The sequence below is a fragment of the Stegostoma tigrinum genome, chromosome 9 (genome assembly GCF_030684315.1).
Source record: "Stegostoma tigrinum isolate sSteTig4 chromosome 9, sSteTig4.hap1, whole genome shotgun sequence".
In the NCBI taxonomy this organism is placed as follows: domain Eukaryota; kingdom Metazoa; phylum Chordata; class Chondrichthyes; order Orectolobiformes; family Stegostomatidae; genus Stegostoma; species Stegostoma tigrinum.
In genome coordinates this window covers 92796224-92811691 of record NC_081362.1, presented here as the reverse complement: position 1 = coordinate 92811691, position 15468 = coordinate 92796224, and the positions used below count along the sequence as shown (strand labels likewise).

General features: G+C 44.2%; 1 protein-coding gene across 3 annotated transcripts in view; it reads right to left on the bottom strand.

Annotated features, from left to right (window-relative positions):
* cd109 (CD109 molecule) overlaps nucleotides 1–15468 on the bottom strand; it is a 123847-nt gene that overhangs the window by 26498 nt on the left and 81881 nt on the right. For all 3 annotated transcript variants that reach the window (XM_048536354.2, XM_048536357.2, XM_048536355.2), the window contains exons 23-25: nucleotides 7302–7478; nucleotides 5701–5782; nucleotides 1248–1476 (exon numbers count right to left, since the gene is read on the bottom strand). In XM_048536354.2, the coding sequence (XP_048392311.1) occupies nucleotides 1248–1476; nucleotides 5701–5782; nucleotides 7302–7478 (488 nt within the window). The remainder of the gene's footprint in view (nucleotides 1–1247; nucleotides 1477–5700; nucleotides 5783–7301; nucleotides 7479–15468) is intronic.

Below are 15468 nucleotides of genomic sequence, written 5' to 3'. Positions count from 1 at the left end.
AAATGGGCTATTTCTACTCTTATATCAGACAGTCTTATGGCCTTTTAGCAATGGAGGGAATGGGGTAAGGGGGAAAATCTGCAACAGCAGATAGGTGTGGGGAGGAATAGTGGGGAAGAGATATAGTTGTGCTCCAAAGCACTAGTGTCCATTGAATAATAAACACAGTCACGAAACAGAACTGAACATGAATTTTGCTCAAATAACACACCTAAAGTCCAAACTTTTCACCTTGCACTCATAGAATCCCTCTAGTTCAAAGAGAGGCCATTTGGTCTATCAAGTCTGCACTGACCTGCTGAAGAGCACCCCACATTATTGCCATAACCCTGCATTTACCATTGTTAACCCATGCAGCCTCCACACTCTGGGCAATTTAACATGGCCAATCCACCCAGCCTGCACACCTTTGGACTGTGGGAGGAAACCGGAGCACCCGGAGGAAACCCACGCAGACACGGGGAGAACGTGCTCACTCCACACAGACAGTCGCCCGAGGCTGGAATCAAACCCTACCACTGTGAGGCAGTGCTAACCACTACGTCCCCATACCCACTCTACAGGACAAATATAAAAATACCAAATTCCAAACAATCACAACAGCTTATATTACAGAGAAAAGATGCTGCTTGGTTAGCAGGTTAATTCTGATAGGCTGAGGCAGTGCCATGGAAAAAGCAATGATGAGCTGTAGGCCCTACAAGCTCATGGGTAACACATAAAAGCCTCAATGATTCAACATGCCCTTGGGTTCCAGACCCAAAACATCAGCTTTCCTGCTCCTCTGATGCTATTTGGCCTGCTGCGTTCACCCAGCTCCATACCTTGTTATCTCAGATTCTCCAGCATGGGCAGCTCCTATTAGCTCTTCAACATGTCCTATCTGCTTATAGAGAACAGATCACAAAGAACCTATTTGCTCCTCATGAGAAGTGAACTCAACTGATGATCTTAAATTGGTTGCTATTAGCACACTCAGATTTGTTCTGTAAGTGTTGTCCAATTCACATCGATTGGAAGACATTTTGCTTTATAAGGGCTCATCAAGTACTGTTTATTCTCAGATTTCAGCTCCATCCTCAGACTGGTAAAGCAATAAATGTGTACATAGCTCTGATGTACCAGACATTCCCACTGCGTATGAAAGTCTGACATTGGATATTCCACAATATACACACAGTCAGCTTTTAAACATGCCTCTCTGTTTGTAGAATAATAAATTGTGAGGGGCGGGTACAGAGACATACCTTGTAATTCTGATCCTCCAAAAGAGCTGTCAGTATGTAGGCAGTCAAAGTTATAGGCCCACTCTGCCCGCCCTGTAACTCTGAGTGGATAACTCGTCCAGGCTCCTGGAATTCACCGCTTTTATTCTGATGTCTGAGTATCCAGGAAATGGTCTCTTCCAAAACCATCGTGTCAATGTAAATGAAATCCCGTGCCTGCAAGAAGCACCTTAGCACAAAGGCTGACAGCCTTTATAGAAGGTAAGAAAGGACATTTAAGCCATAATTCTGGCCACAAAATATCAAACAGATAAAGACATGGAGACCAATGTGCTGCAGACGTTTACAAGGACGTGCCCAGACCTGCAAGAATATACTACAAGACAAAATAAAACACAGGGTAAATGCTAAAGAGGTTAGAGGAGCAGAGGGGCCTGGGAACAGAAGTACACAGATCTTCGAAGGTGGAAGGGCTGGTGTAGACGGCGTAATAAAACATATAGCGTTCTTGGCTTTATCAATGCAGTTGTTTCTGCTATAATGCATGTTTCTTCAATGTGAATTAGCTTTAACACAGTTGAAGAACTTAGACCATGGCACTGTGGCTCAGTGGTCAGCACTGCTACATCACAGCGCCAGGGACCTGGGTTCAATGCTGCCCTCGGCTGACCGTCTGTGTGGAGTTTGCACATTCTCCCTGTGCCTGCCCAAGTTTCCTCCAGGCGCTCCCTTTTCATCCCACAGTCTAAAGACGTGCAGGCTGGGTGGATTGGTCATGCTAAATTAGCCATAGTGATCAGATGTGTGGATTAGGTGGGCTATAGGGGGGTGGGTCTGTGTGGGGATATTCTGAGGGTCAATGTGTACTTGTTGGGTCAAAGGGCCTGTTTCCATACTGCAGGGATTCTATGATCAAACCTACCTTACATGTATTAGCTATGACGTGATTCTAGCCTCATTTGTTTAAATAATATGACTGTTGTGCAATTTTCTCTTAATGAGTCACACAAGAATGGAACTATCACGTTATATCAGAACCAACTGTAAGGGCACTAATACAAGTGCAAGGAGGTGATGCTGAACTTGTACAAGACACCTGTAAGACCTCAGCCAGAGTATTGGGCACAGTGTGGGCAACATATTACAGGAAAGACGTGTACACATTGGAGAGTGTAGAAGCAATTGACAAAAACTGTTCCAGAAATGACAAACTTCAGTGACCAGGATAGATTGAAGAAGTTGGGACTGTTCGCCCATGGAAGGAAGAAGGCCATGAGGAGATTTCATAAAAGGTTTTAAAAACATGTACGGGCTGGACAGTGTAGATGGGGAGAAATTGGGGAAACAATGGCCTAATGGTATTATCGTTGGACTATTAATCCCGAGACCCAGCTAATGTTCTGGGAACCCAGGTTCAAATTCCGCCATGGCAGATGGTGGAATTTAAATTCAATAAAATATCTTGAATTAAGAATCTAATGATGACTATGAATCTGTTGCCAATTGCAGTAAAAACCTATCTGGTTCACTAATGCCTTTTAGGGAACAAAACTGTCATCCTTATCTGGTCTGGCCTACATGTGACTCCAGACCCACAGCAATGTGGTTGAGTCTCAACTGCCCTCTGGGCAATTGGGGATGGGCAATAAATGCTGCCTGGCCAGTTTCACCCTCATCCCATGGATGAATAACGGGAAAAAGAACAATCCTGTTTGTCACTGAAACAAGAATGAGACAGCATGGATTTAAAGTGATGAGTAAAAAAGGAGCAAATATGATTTGAGAAAAATCTTTTTCTCTCAATGAGTAGCTAGGATGTGGAATGCACTGCCAAGAAATGTGGAGGAGACTGGTTCAATTGAGACATTCAAGGGGGGCATTGGATGAAAATTTGAACAGAAATAGGGTCTAAGGATATGAGGACAAGGCAAAAAATTGTCACTAGGTAATGACGCTCGTGTGAAAGGCCAGTGTAAACATGATGGGCTGAATGGTCTCTTCTATACTGTAATAATTCTGTGATTGTCTCGACTCAGAAAGAATGAACAGTTTGGTCTCTTTTCTCTAGGGTTGAGAAAACCGATGTCCTGATAGGAATCCTTAAAATTATTCAGGGATTCTACAAATAAAAATATTAAAGCCATATTTTAAGAAACCTAAAGCCACGGCTGCCCATTTAAGATATCGATGTACAAGGAAAACTCAGAAACATGTCATCTGATATCTAAGAGAGAGATCAGAAAAACGGACACAGATTACAGGCAAGTAGCCAGAGGTGGGATGGAAAATGCTTCATTCTTTTTACACAGTGAGATGTCATGGTCTGGAACAACATTCCGCCTCTTCCCAGCCACTGGAAGGATCTCAGTGTGCGGGTATATTGGTTTCTACTTCGAGAAACCATTGCCATTAAAAACAAACTGAACAGATTGTGCACCTGGAACATTCTGTCTTGAGGATGATGGAGACAGCTTCAGTAGAGAGTCATTAATGGGGACAGCAGGAGAAGGAAGGAGAATGAGGTTGAGATACATGTCAATCATAATCAGATGGCAGAGCAGACTTGATGGGCCAAATGGCCTCATTCTGCTCCTATACCTTATGGTCAGTCAACTGCTCTCCAGAGCCTTGGGTCTTTCTTTACTAGTCTGTGGGATGTGGGTGTCACTAGCAGGGCCAGTATCTGTTACCCAGCCCTCATTGCCCCTGGCCTCAGTGGTTTGCTAAACTATTTCAATGCCAGCTACATGCCTTTGGATTTAGAGTGACACATAGGCCAGGCCTTGTAAGGCCATCAGGTTCCTTCCTCGAAGTGCAATGGTGAGGCAAATGGGTTTTTACAACAATCAACAATGCTCTCATGGTCACATTTGACCAGCTGTATATTCCAGATGTAAGAACTGAATATCATAATGGAGATTTCAACCACTACCCACAGAACACAAGTCTGGGCATCTGAATTGCTAATCTACTGACGTAACAGCAATGTCATCTCCCCAAGAAGGTCAGATGCAGAAAGAGAAAATATATTTGGCATAAGGCAACACTCTGTTTTCCCAGGCCAGTAACATGGTTTCTGAAACCTGAGTCCTTTAAGAGCTGGATAGTGCCAATAAACAAATCTCAGTAGACTGTGAAAGGCTGTTAGCTGAAAGGCTGGTTTAAGTGGATGTGAAATGTTAGAGGTGTGCCAATGTCACTTACTGCCTTGCAAGACTTGCTGACCACAAAAAGGCTTAGTTCAGCCAAAAATTGGCAATGTTTATCTTTGAATCACTTGTATTTTAACCATTTTTTAAAAATGTGAGTAATAGAACTCAGTGCTTATACATCCATTGTATGTGATATTCCTTCCTACAAAATGTGCATATTGTGTGTTTGCAGCTGTTCAAAATCTGCAGCCAATTGCTTAACATCCTCATCAATATTTAAGGAGGAAGGGTATGAAAGGAGGAGCAAAGGAAGCTATTGTATTGATTCGCAAATTGTGTGTCAGAATGTCCTTTCTAACTCACTTCTGTTGAGAACATGAAGGGTAAGATGTGTAGAGCTTAGCAGGAGCAAAACAGAACATTGTAGTGAGAGAGATAATGGGAGCTGCAGATGCTGGAGAATCCGAGATAACAAAGAGTGGGGCTGGATGAACACAGCAGGCCAAACAGCATCTTAGGAGCACAAAAGCTGACGTTTCGGGCCTAGACCCTTCGTAGTAAAGTGCTGATGGCAGCAACATCAAAACAAGAGAGAGAGAGAAATGGAGAAAGAGTGAAACAGCAGGGGAGACAGAATGAGACAAAGGAGAAAGAGTGAGACAGCAGGAAAGAGAGTGAGAGAGTGAGACAATGAGAGAGAGAGAGAATGAGACAGGAGGAAAGGAAGAGTGAGAAACAGTGGGAGAGAAACAGTGAGACTGCGAGAGAGAGAATGTGACAGTAGGACAAGAGTGAGACAGCAGGAGTGAGAAGGAGAGAGTGAGAGAGAAAGGATGAGATAGTGAGAGAGAGAATAAGACAGCAAGGGAGAGAGAAATGGAACAATGGGACAGAAAATGAGTGTGAGACAGACAGAATGAGAAAGCAGAGGAGAAAGAGAATGAGATAGCAGGAGAGAGAACAAAACAGCAAGAGAGAAGAAGTGAGGAAGACAGAAAGAGTGGGAGAGAGAGCATGAGAGAACAAGGATCCAAGAGACAGTGAAGGAGTGTAAGAAAATGAGGGATCAAGACAGAATGAGTCACCAAGACAGGGAGAAAGAAGAAAATCATTCTTATTTACTCATGTGAATTGGTCATTCCTTCCTAATATTTGATAGCAATCCCAATGGCATTCTTCAGTAATTAAATTGGAGAAAATAGTTATAAACCGTGCAACAGAATATTTTTGGGTTGTTTCCACAGCCAAGTGAATGAGAGCTTTGTAACCAGAGGTATAAACAGAAGGGGCCTTCAGTTACTTTGCGCCAAAAAATTTCTTACCAAGTGCTTCCAGAAGGATCAGAATTTCCAAAAGCGCTGAAGGAACCATCCGATCGTTGGTATGTCAACTCTCTTTGGTAACCTGAATAACAAAATTATAAACTGAGAACTGGATTGATACTGAGAGGGAAATCGAATCCAACCATTGATGTGAAAGGGGGTCTGATAGGAAGCGTAGACTTGTGTTGGAGTGAAGTTTCAGTAAGTAGGTCCCAGGGATGAGAGAACTGACCAATGGCAAGAGACAGAGCAAATTGGACCTATAATATCTGGAATATCGAAAAACAATCTCACTGAACTACGCAAAGTTGGGAAGGGGTTAGACAGGGGATAATGTAACAATGAGAGGCAGAGAGAATAAAACAGCATGAAAACTTTTTCGGTTGACTGGGGAATCTAAAACATAGGGCACAGGCTCAGGATAAAATGTTGATCATTCAGGGCTGAAATGAGGAGAATTTTTTTAAAATTAAATGGTTGTGAATCTTTAGATGGTTCCATACCAAATCATTGCAGTTGATCTATCTTTTGTAGAGATTGAAAATTGGGGTAGACAGATTTTTGAACTAGGGAGAAGGGGAGTTGGTGGAAAGTGTATTTCAAGCCCATGCTCAACAATGACCGTTTCAATGTTCCAGACACTACCATCACTGTCCCTGGATAGGTCCTGTCCCCATGGCAGGCAGGCCCTGCAGAGGTGGCAGTAGGTGGCTTACAGTCAGGAGGGAGTTACTCTGGGAGTCTTGAACATAGACTCTGGACGCCATGATGTCTCATGGCTTCAGGTTAGAAATGAGCAAGGAAACCTCCCACTGATTACCACATACTGTCCTGCTTCAGCTGGTGAATCAGCGCTCCTCCATGTCAAGCAACACTTGGAGAAGCACTGAGGATGCCAAGGATACAAAATGTACTCTGGGTGGGGGATTTCAATGCCCACCACCAAGCATGGTTCGGCAGCAGTACTACAGATCGAGCTGGTCAGGTTCTAAAGGATACTGCTGCTAGATTGGGTCTCTGGTAGGAGGTGAGGGCACTGACAAGAGTGAAAAACATACTTGATCTTATCCTTAACAACCTGCCATGACTGTATCGGTAAGAGTGGCCAGTGCACAGTCGTTTGGGAGACAAAGTCCCACCTTCCATTGTGTCATGTGGCATTATCACTGTGCTAAATGGGGCAGACTTTGAAAAGATCTAGCAACTCAAGACTGGGCACCCACGAGACACTGTAATGTTGTTAAAGGCAGGAGAATTGTACTCCAGCGCAGTCACATGGGAGTGGGCATACTACCTTTGTAAAGAAGCTTTAAAATGGGGGGAAGAAAGGGGTGTTACTGTCCACTGGGAGTGCCCTTTACAATGACACCATTCCCCATCCCATCAGATGATAGCACACCTCCCTTACTTCCTAACTGCTGGCTCTGAGAAACCCACTCTCCAAAACTCCATCACCACCCACTCACACCCCCGAGCTTTCAAAACCTTCGCTGAGTCAATACTCCAGATTTTTCTGAATCTGGGATCCAGCAGTCTGAACATCCCTCCTTCTGCCCATGTGGTTGTCAGTCCCACTGTCACAATCAAAGGACAAAACCTACCTTGCATTAAATATGCCAAAGCCTTCTCCTTAATCTCCTCATTAACTTGGTTAATGGCTGTTAGGTATTGCAAAATATACACGTTTGGAGCAAATCTGATCATATTTTGTTCACCACATCCATAAGGCATCTGAAGAAGGTCCTCGATTCCATTGATGGAAGGTCCGAGGACATCACCTGAAAGAGAGAAACAGTTCTCACAATGCATTTAGTTTGCCCTTGAAATGCAATTGCGACAAACTGACCCAGTTTCCAAAGAGATAAATATTCTGCCATAATCTGGTCCTGTATGCATTTTGTAAAAATGATTTTAAAGTCTCAAAAACGGCCAGTGAAGATAAGGCTGTATTGAACAGAGTCTGGATAATGAATCAGACTGTTTCCTCATTGACTCTGCACAAATTTGACCTGTTACTTCGTGGACAAGAGGTGTGTCAGTCAAGATACCAGATAGGACTTTGAACAGATTACGGAAGTTCCCCAGGTGGGCAGTAAGGGTTAAGGGGCAGCCCATGTCCAGTCTGGAGCTGGTCTATTTATTCTGATGGGAAGCCTCTTCCACTGGATGACTGACCCGAGTGGCTGTCCTTTTAGTGTCTATCCTGACAGTGAGTGTGGTGGGCACACATTCCCAGAAAGTATTGTTCAGTACAGGTGGAAAGGTCAGGGCAGCCCAGTTATCAGGGAATGCAGGAATGTAGGAAACTTTACAACAGCTGGCTTGTATATAGGATGGCCCAGGCATTAACTCATTCCAACATATTACAGGCCATGTTTGAGGAAGACACCCCTTTCATGCTTTCCTGCCAAAAAATACAGAGAGAGGCAAATCAGTTATGAAAACAGTTCCGACAGCACTCAACAGGCTCATCGCCATCCAGGACAAAGTTCCCCATTTGATTGGTACCCCATTCACCACCTTCAACATTCACTTCCAGCCATGATCCATACCATGAGCCAGGAGCTGGGAAATGGAAGTAGAGTCATTGGACGCAGACAGAACGCTGAAGGGCCTTTTTTCTGTACTATAGACTCTATGAGTCTCTGACAGGGACAGCAGAGTGCAAATATTTTTCAGTCAACCTGTTCAGATATGTTATGACACATTTTGATGCAGGTGGGATTCCTATCAAGAATGCGGTCAGATCAAATTTGGAGCCTTGCATTCAGTTTTGGGCACTTTATTTAAGGAAGAACACTAAAGTCCTGAGAGAGGGTAAAAAGGGGAGTCACCAGAATTATATCAGGAATAAGGGATTTTAGATACAAGGAAAGATTAGAGGAATTAGTTTTATTCTCCTTGGAGCAGTTAAGATTAAGAGGTGACATTGGAGGTATTCAAAGTAATGAACAATTTTGACAGGGTAAGGAAAGATATTCTGTTTCCACTAGTTGGTATGTCAGTAACTAGGGGGTCAAAATTTCAAAATTGTTAACAAAAGAGCGAGGGGTGAGATGAGGAGAAACTTCTATATTCAGAGAGAGGTTAGGATTTGGAATGCACTGCTTTGGAGAGTGATGGAGGCAGATTCCACAGGAAATTTGAAAAGAGAGATGGATAGAAATTTGAAAGTGATGAAGTTAGAGGTCTATAGAGATAGGGCTGGAGAGTGTGACTAGCTGGGTACCTATTTTGAGAGTCAGGACAGCCACGATGGGTCATATGCCCACCTTCTATACTGTGAAATTCTATAACTCACTGACACACTTCAACAGTGATAATGGGAACTGCAGATGCTGGAGAATCCAAGATAATAAGGTGTGAAGCTGGATGAACACAGCAGGCCAAGCAGCATCTCAGGAGCACAAAAGCTGACGTTTCAGGCCTAGATCCTTCATCAGAGAGGGGGATGGGGTGAGGGTTCTGGAATAAATAGGGAGAGAGGGGGAGGCGGACCGAAGATGGAGAGAAAAGAAGATAGGTGGAGAGGAGAGTATAGATGGGGAGGTAGGGAGGGGATAGGTCAGTCCAGGGAAGACGGACAGGTCAAGGAGGTGGGATGAGGTTAGTAGGTAGGAAATGAAGGTGTGGCTTGGGGTGGGAGGAAGGGATGAGTGAGAGGAAGAGCAGTTGACACACTTCAACAATACATTTCAAATCCATGACCTCTACCACCTCGAAAGGCAAGGACAGCAGATCCATGGGATAACCACAACATCCTGATTTGGGACAATACTGTATCAGAGATAATGGGAAATGCAGGTGCTACAGAATCCAAGATAACAAAGTGTGGAGCTGGATGAACACAGCAAGCCAAGCAACATCTTAGGAGCACAAAAGCTGACTTTTGGGCCCTAGACACTTCATCAGAAAAGGGGATGGGGGAGAGAGTTCTGAAATAAATTGGGAGACAGGGTAAGGTGGGTCAGAGATGGATAGAGGAGAAGATAGGTGGAGAGAAGCAGCTTCAAGGCCGAAGACATTACAAGAGAGTTGCAGTGGGAGAGAAATCCCCTGAGGTTTGTCTGGAGGGAGGAATGTAACTTCTTCAGGTTAGGCATCCCTAGAAGAGGCTTCGCAGTGAGGTTAAAATTGTATCAGAGATGATGGGAACTGCAGATGCTGGAGAATCCAAGATAACAAAGTGTGGAGCTGGATGAACACAGCAGGCCAAGCAGCATCTTAGAAGCACAAAAGCTGCAGTTCCCATTATCTCTGATACAGTTTTAACCTCACTGCGAAGCCTCTTCTAGGGATGCCTAACCTGAAGAAGTTACCCTCCTCCCTCCGGACAAACCTCAGGGGATTTCTCTCCCACTGCAACTCTCTTGTAATCTCTTCGGCCTTGAAACTGCTCCTCTCCACCTATCTCCTCCTCTATCCACCTTCGATCCGCCTCCCCCTGTCTCCCAATTTATTTCAGAACCCTCTCCCCCTCCATCTTTTCTGATGAAGGGTCTAAGCACGAAACGTCAGCTTTTGTGCTCCTAAGATGCTGCTTGGCCTCCTGTGTTCATCCAGTTGCACACTTTGTTGTCTCTGGAACAATACTGTTGTTAGTTTTCTGTGACTGAGGGCAAGTCCCACAATCCCTTTTCCTCACCTCGCTCTGAGTGGAGCTATACCACATGCACTGCAGGAGTTCAGAAAGGCAGCTCACCATGATCGTTTCAAAGTCCATTTGTGATGCACAATAAAAGCTACCCTGGGCTGTGGCACCTATATCCCAAAGGTGTTTAATTTTAATCAAATAAAGCCACTTTTACACAGTAAAATACCACAAAGATACAAGCATCAGAACTGTATTTCAGTGGACATTGAGTGATAAAGGCAACATTTGCGGAAAAAGAAGCAGACAATGTTTGATCTTTTCACTAACTTGATACATACTGACCATCGCTTTCCTGAGAAACTAGGATTCCATTTTAAAAATCATTACGGATGTACGGAACACTGGTTAGCCCACTTTTGGAACATTCCATTCTGTTCTGGTCTCCCTCCTTAAAGGAAAGACATTGTAAAACTTAAAAGGGTTCAGAAAAGATTTACAAGGATGTTGCCGGGCATGGAGGGTTTGAGCTACAGGGAGGGGCTGAATATGCTGGGGCTGTTTTCCCTGGAGCATCCCTGGAGGCTGAAGGATGACCTTGTAGAGGCTTATAAAATCATGAGATGCATGTAGAGGGTAAATAGATGTCTTTTCCCTGGGGTAGGGTGTCCAACACTAGGACGCACAGGTTTAAGGTGAGAGGGGAAAGATTTAAAAGGAACATCAGGGGCAACCTTTTCACTCATAGGGTTGTGCGTGCACGGAATGAGCGGCCAGAGGAAGTGGTAGAGGCTGGTACAATTATAACATTTTAAAGGCATCTTGATGGGCTACATGAATAAGAAGGGCTTAGAGAGTAATGGGCCAACTGCTGGCAAATGGGACTAGATTAGTTCAGGATATCTGGTCAACATTGATGAGTTGAGCCAAAGTTTCTGTGCTGTACAGCTCTATCACTCTGTGGCTCATTCCAGATGATTTGAAGATCCAAAGCATGAGATTTATTTTAAAAAGTACTATGAATTATTAAGAGATTAATTTGAAAATTTGAGTTTACAAACTGCTTGAACTAAAATAAGTAAAGTGACAACATCTCCTCTCCACCTATCTTCTCCTCCATCCATCTTCGATCTGCCTCCCCCCTCTCCCTATTTATTTCAGAACCCTCTCCCCCTCCCCCTTTTCTGATGAAGGGTCTTGGCCCGAAACGTCAGATTTTGTGCTCCTGAGATGCTGCTTGGCCTGCTGTGTTATCCAGCTCCACACTTTGTTATCTCAGATAAAGTGACAACATTGCCTTAACGTGCATTGAGTACCAATTCTTTGGAAGGAATGTATTGTGAACCCAAAACAAAAAAATCCAAAGAACTGCAGAAGCTAAAAATCGGAAAGAAAAACACAAATTGCTGGAAAAACTCAGCAGGTCTGGCCACAGCTGTGAAGAGAAATCAGAGTTAATATTTTGGGCCCATTCGGAAGAAGGGTCATGGATCTGAAACTTTCTCTCCACAGATTGTGAACCGTTCTGGGCTCCTTATCTAAGGAAACACATGCTCTCATTGGAGGCAGTCCAGAGAAGGTTTGTTAGATTGATCCGGGATGTGGAAGGATTTGCTTAGGGGCTTGAGCTTGTACTCACTGTAGTTTAGAAGAATGAGAGTAGACAGAAGTGAAACATACAAGATTCAAAGTGAGTTTGACAAGGTAACTGCAGAAAGAAACCAACACTGTGTAATAGAGTCATAGCATCTTACATCAGGGAAACAGACCCTTAGATCCAACTTGTCCTCGCTGACAAGATATCCTAAATTAATCTAGTTCCATTTGCCAGCAATTGGCTCATATCCCTCTATTCATGTACACTTCCAGAAGCCTTTTAAATGTTGTAATTGTACCAGCCTCCAACACGTCCTCTGGAAGCTTATTCCATAAGGGCACCAACCTCTGAGTGAAAAAGCTGCCCTTAGGTTCTGTTTATATCTTTCCCCTCTCACTTTAAACATGTGCGCTCTAGTTCCCTATCCTGGGAAAAAGACCTTGGCTATTCACTCTATCCATGACCCTCATGTTTTCATAAACTTCTGTAAGATCACCTCTCAGCCTCCAATGCTCCAGGGAAAATAGCCCCAGTCTATTCAGCCTCTTCCTTTAGCTCAAACCCTCCAGTCCCAGCAACATGCATGTAAATCTTTTCTGCACCCTTTCAAGTTTAACAACATTTTTCCTTCAGAAGGCTGATCAGAATTGAACTCAGTTTTCCAAAAGTGGGCTGGAGAAACTCAGCAGGTCTGTTAGCATCTCTGGAGAGAAAAACAGAATTAATGTTTGATTTCGGCATGATACCTCTTCAGAACAGAGAGATTGTTTCCACTTGAGGAACCAGAGGGCATAATCTCAACATAAAATATGGAGGATTTTTTCTTTCTGTGGATGGTGAATCTGTGGAATTGTTTGCTGCAGAGGTCTGTTGAGGCTGGGTCATTAAGTATATTCAAGGTTGAGTTAGACAGATTTCAATCCATAAGGATTATGGGGAAAAGGAAGGAAGTGGAATTGAGGACTGTCTGATAAGTAATTTCACTGAATGGCAGAATCGAAGAGCTGAATGCCCTAGTCCAGCTCCTACAGCTTATGGTCTTTGTATTAATCAGAGCAATGGGGAGAGCTCCTGTGCCCCTCTCTGAAGTAGTGCCTCTGGATCATTTACATCCTCCTGAGAGGACTGGAGGGGGTCTTGGTTTCTGGCAGTCACTCTAATAGCATTATAGTCCCTTTGCACTGAAAACAAAAAGTGCTGGAGATCACAGAGTGTCAGGCTGTATCCATAGAGAGAAAGCAAGAGGCTGCATGACTCTTTGTACTGCACTGGGAGTACCAGCATGAACTGTATTCCCCAGCTTTTGGAACAGCCCCTGGCCTTCTTACTCAAAGATGACCATGCTACATGCTGAGTCAAGGCTGACACCAAAAGAAGTCAGAAAGAGCTCTCAGCCTTGGATGCTAATCAAAAGTCCTTGGAAGAAAAATGTAGAAAGTACAATATGGAAGGACCTAAGCTGATGAGAGATTTCCAGCTGGAGCAAACTCAACTACTCCCAGATTCCTGGCTAGGTCCCTGGCTCATTTATACTTATATGAAGTGGTGGTCCTCAAGGGAGTAAGTAGCTCATTTGATAAGTCTTCAATGCTGCTGAAGCCAATGCATTAAAGGGAAATGGAGGACCAGTGATGCATTTCAGGTTTATTTGCTTCCAATGAAAGCGTCCAGACCACGAATGCCCAGACACAGAATTCTAACACATAAGAACTTCCATAACATTTGGGTAATGCTGCAGAGAACTGAATTTATATTTAGTGCACATGAATAGCTTTGTTAACAGCTCTTGTGACTTAACTCTTCTGCCTACAGGAGAGGAGCGATCATAAACCAGGGTTATACTCTCTGATATTTAGAAGGTGAAGAGGAGAGTTGATTGAATTTATCAAGATATTAAAGCCAACCAGGGCTGCTCCTGTGGTGCACTGGCAGTGTCTCTACCTTTGAACCAGAAGACCCAGGTTCAAGTCCCACCTATTTTAAAGGCACATAATAATGTCCTTGAACAGGCTGACTGGGGGGGGGGGTGGAAATATGCTGAATGGATTAAATATATTGAAGAGAACAGACTGTACAGAAAGCTATTCCTGCTGGCCAGACAAGCACAACTAGAGCACAGAACCTCAAACATGGAGGCAGACCTATCAGGAGTAAAACTCAAAAATAAATTCTATACACAAAAGTGGGAGATGTTTATAACTTTCTTTTGCAAATGGAAGCTCAATCAATTCTTAAATGAGACAGATGATTTTTTTCTTAACCAAAGCAGCGTGGGGCATGGGCTGGTTTATGGAGTTAGGTTGTAGGTTAACCATGAATGCACTGAGTCATAGAACATCTGATAGATTCACCCAATTTCTCTCCTGATTTATCTCATTTTACATATAAACTCTCAGTCATGTTTTCATTACCTCCAAGCTTGGCTGTTCCAACACACTTGGGGCTGATCTCCCACCGTCTATATTCTGTCAGCTTTAAGTCATCTGAAACTCTGCTAATCAAGTCTATTCGCACCAAGTCCTATTCACATATCACCCCTGTGTTTACTGATCAACATTAACTCTTAGTCACAGGTAGTGAATGTAAAATTGTCCGGAGGCTTGGAGACCGCTTTGCAGAACACCTCCGCTCAGTTCGCAACAAACAACTGCACCTCCCAGTCGCAAACCATTTCCACTCCCCCTCCCATTCTCTTGATGACACGTCCATCATGGGCCTCCTGCAGTGCCACAATGATGCCACCCGAAGGTTGCAGGAACAGCAACTCATATTCCGCCTGGGAACCCTGCAGCCATATGGTATCAATGTGGACTTCACCAGTTTCAAAATCTCCCCTTCCCCTACTGCATCCCTAAACCAGCCCAGTTCGTCCCCTCCCCCCACTGCACCACACAACCAGCCCAGCTCTTCCCCCCCACCCACTGCATCCCAAAACCAGTCCAACCTGTCTCTGCCTCCCTAACCGGTTCTTCCTCTCACCCATCCCTTCCTCCCACCCCAAGCCGCACCCCCATCTACCTACTAACCTCATCCCACCTCCTTGACCTGTCCGTCTTCCCTGGACTGACCTATCCCCTCCCTACCTCCCCACCTATACTCTCTCCACCTATCTTCTTCACTCTCCATCTTCGGTCCGCCTCCCCCTCTCTCCCTATTTATTCCAGTTCCCTCTCCCCATCCCCCTCTCTGATGACGGGTCTAGGCCCGAAATGTCAGCTTTTGTGCTCCTGAGATGCTGCTTGGCCTGCTGTGTTCATCCAGCCTCACATTTTATTATCGTAAAATTGTCTTCCTTGTTTCCAAATCTGTCTGCGGCCTCAGGCCTTCCTATCTCTGTAAGTTTCACAACACTGCAATCTCTGCAATGCTCTCATTCTGGCCTCTTGTGCAGTATAATCGGTTTGCTATGGGTATCCTGAGCTGCCTGTGCCCTAAACCCTAGAATTCCCTCCCTAAACCTGGCTCTGCCTCTCTGTCTCACTTTCCTCCTTCAAACGGATCTGTTTGACCAAGAATCTGCCCTAAAATCTCCTGATGTTTGCTCAGTGATATGTTTTAAAATGGTCCTGGAAAGCTTGCT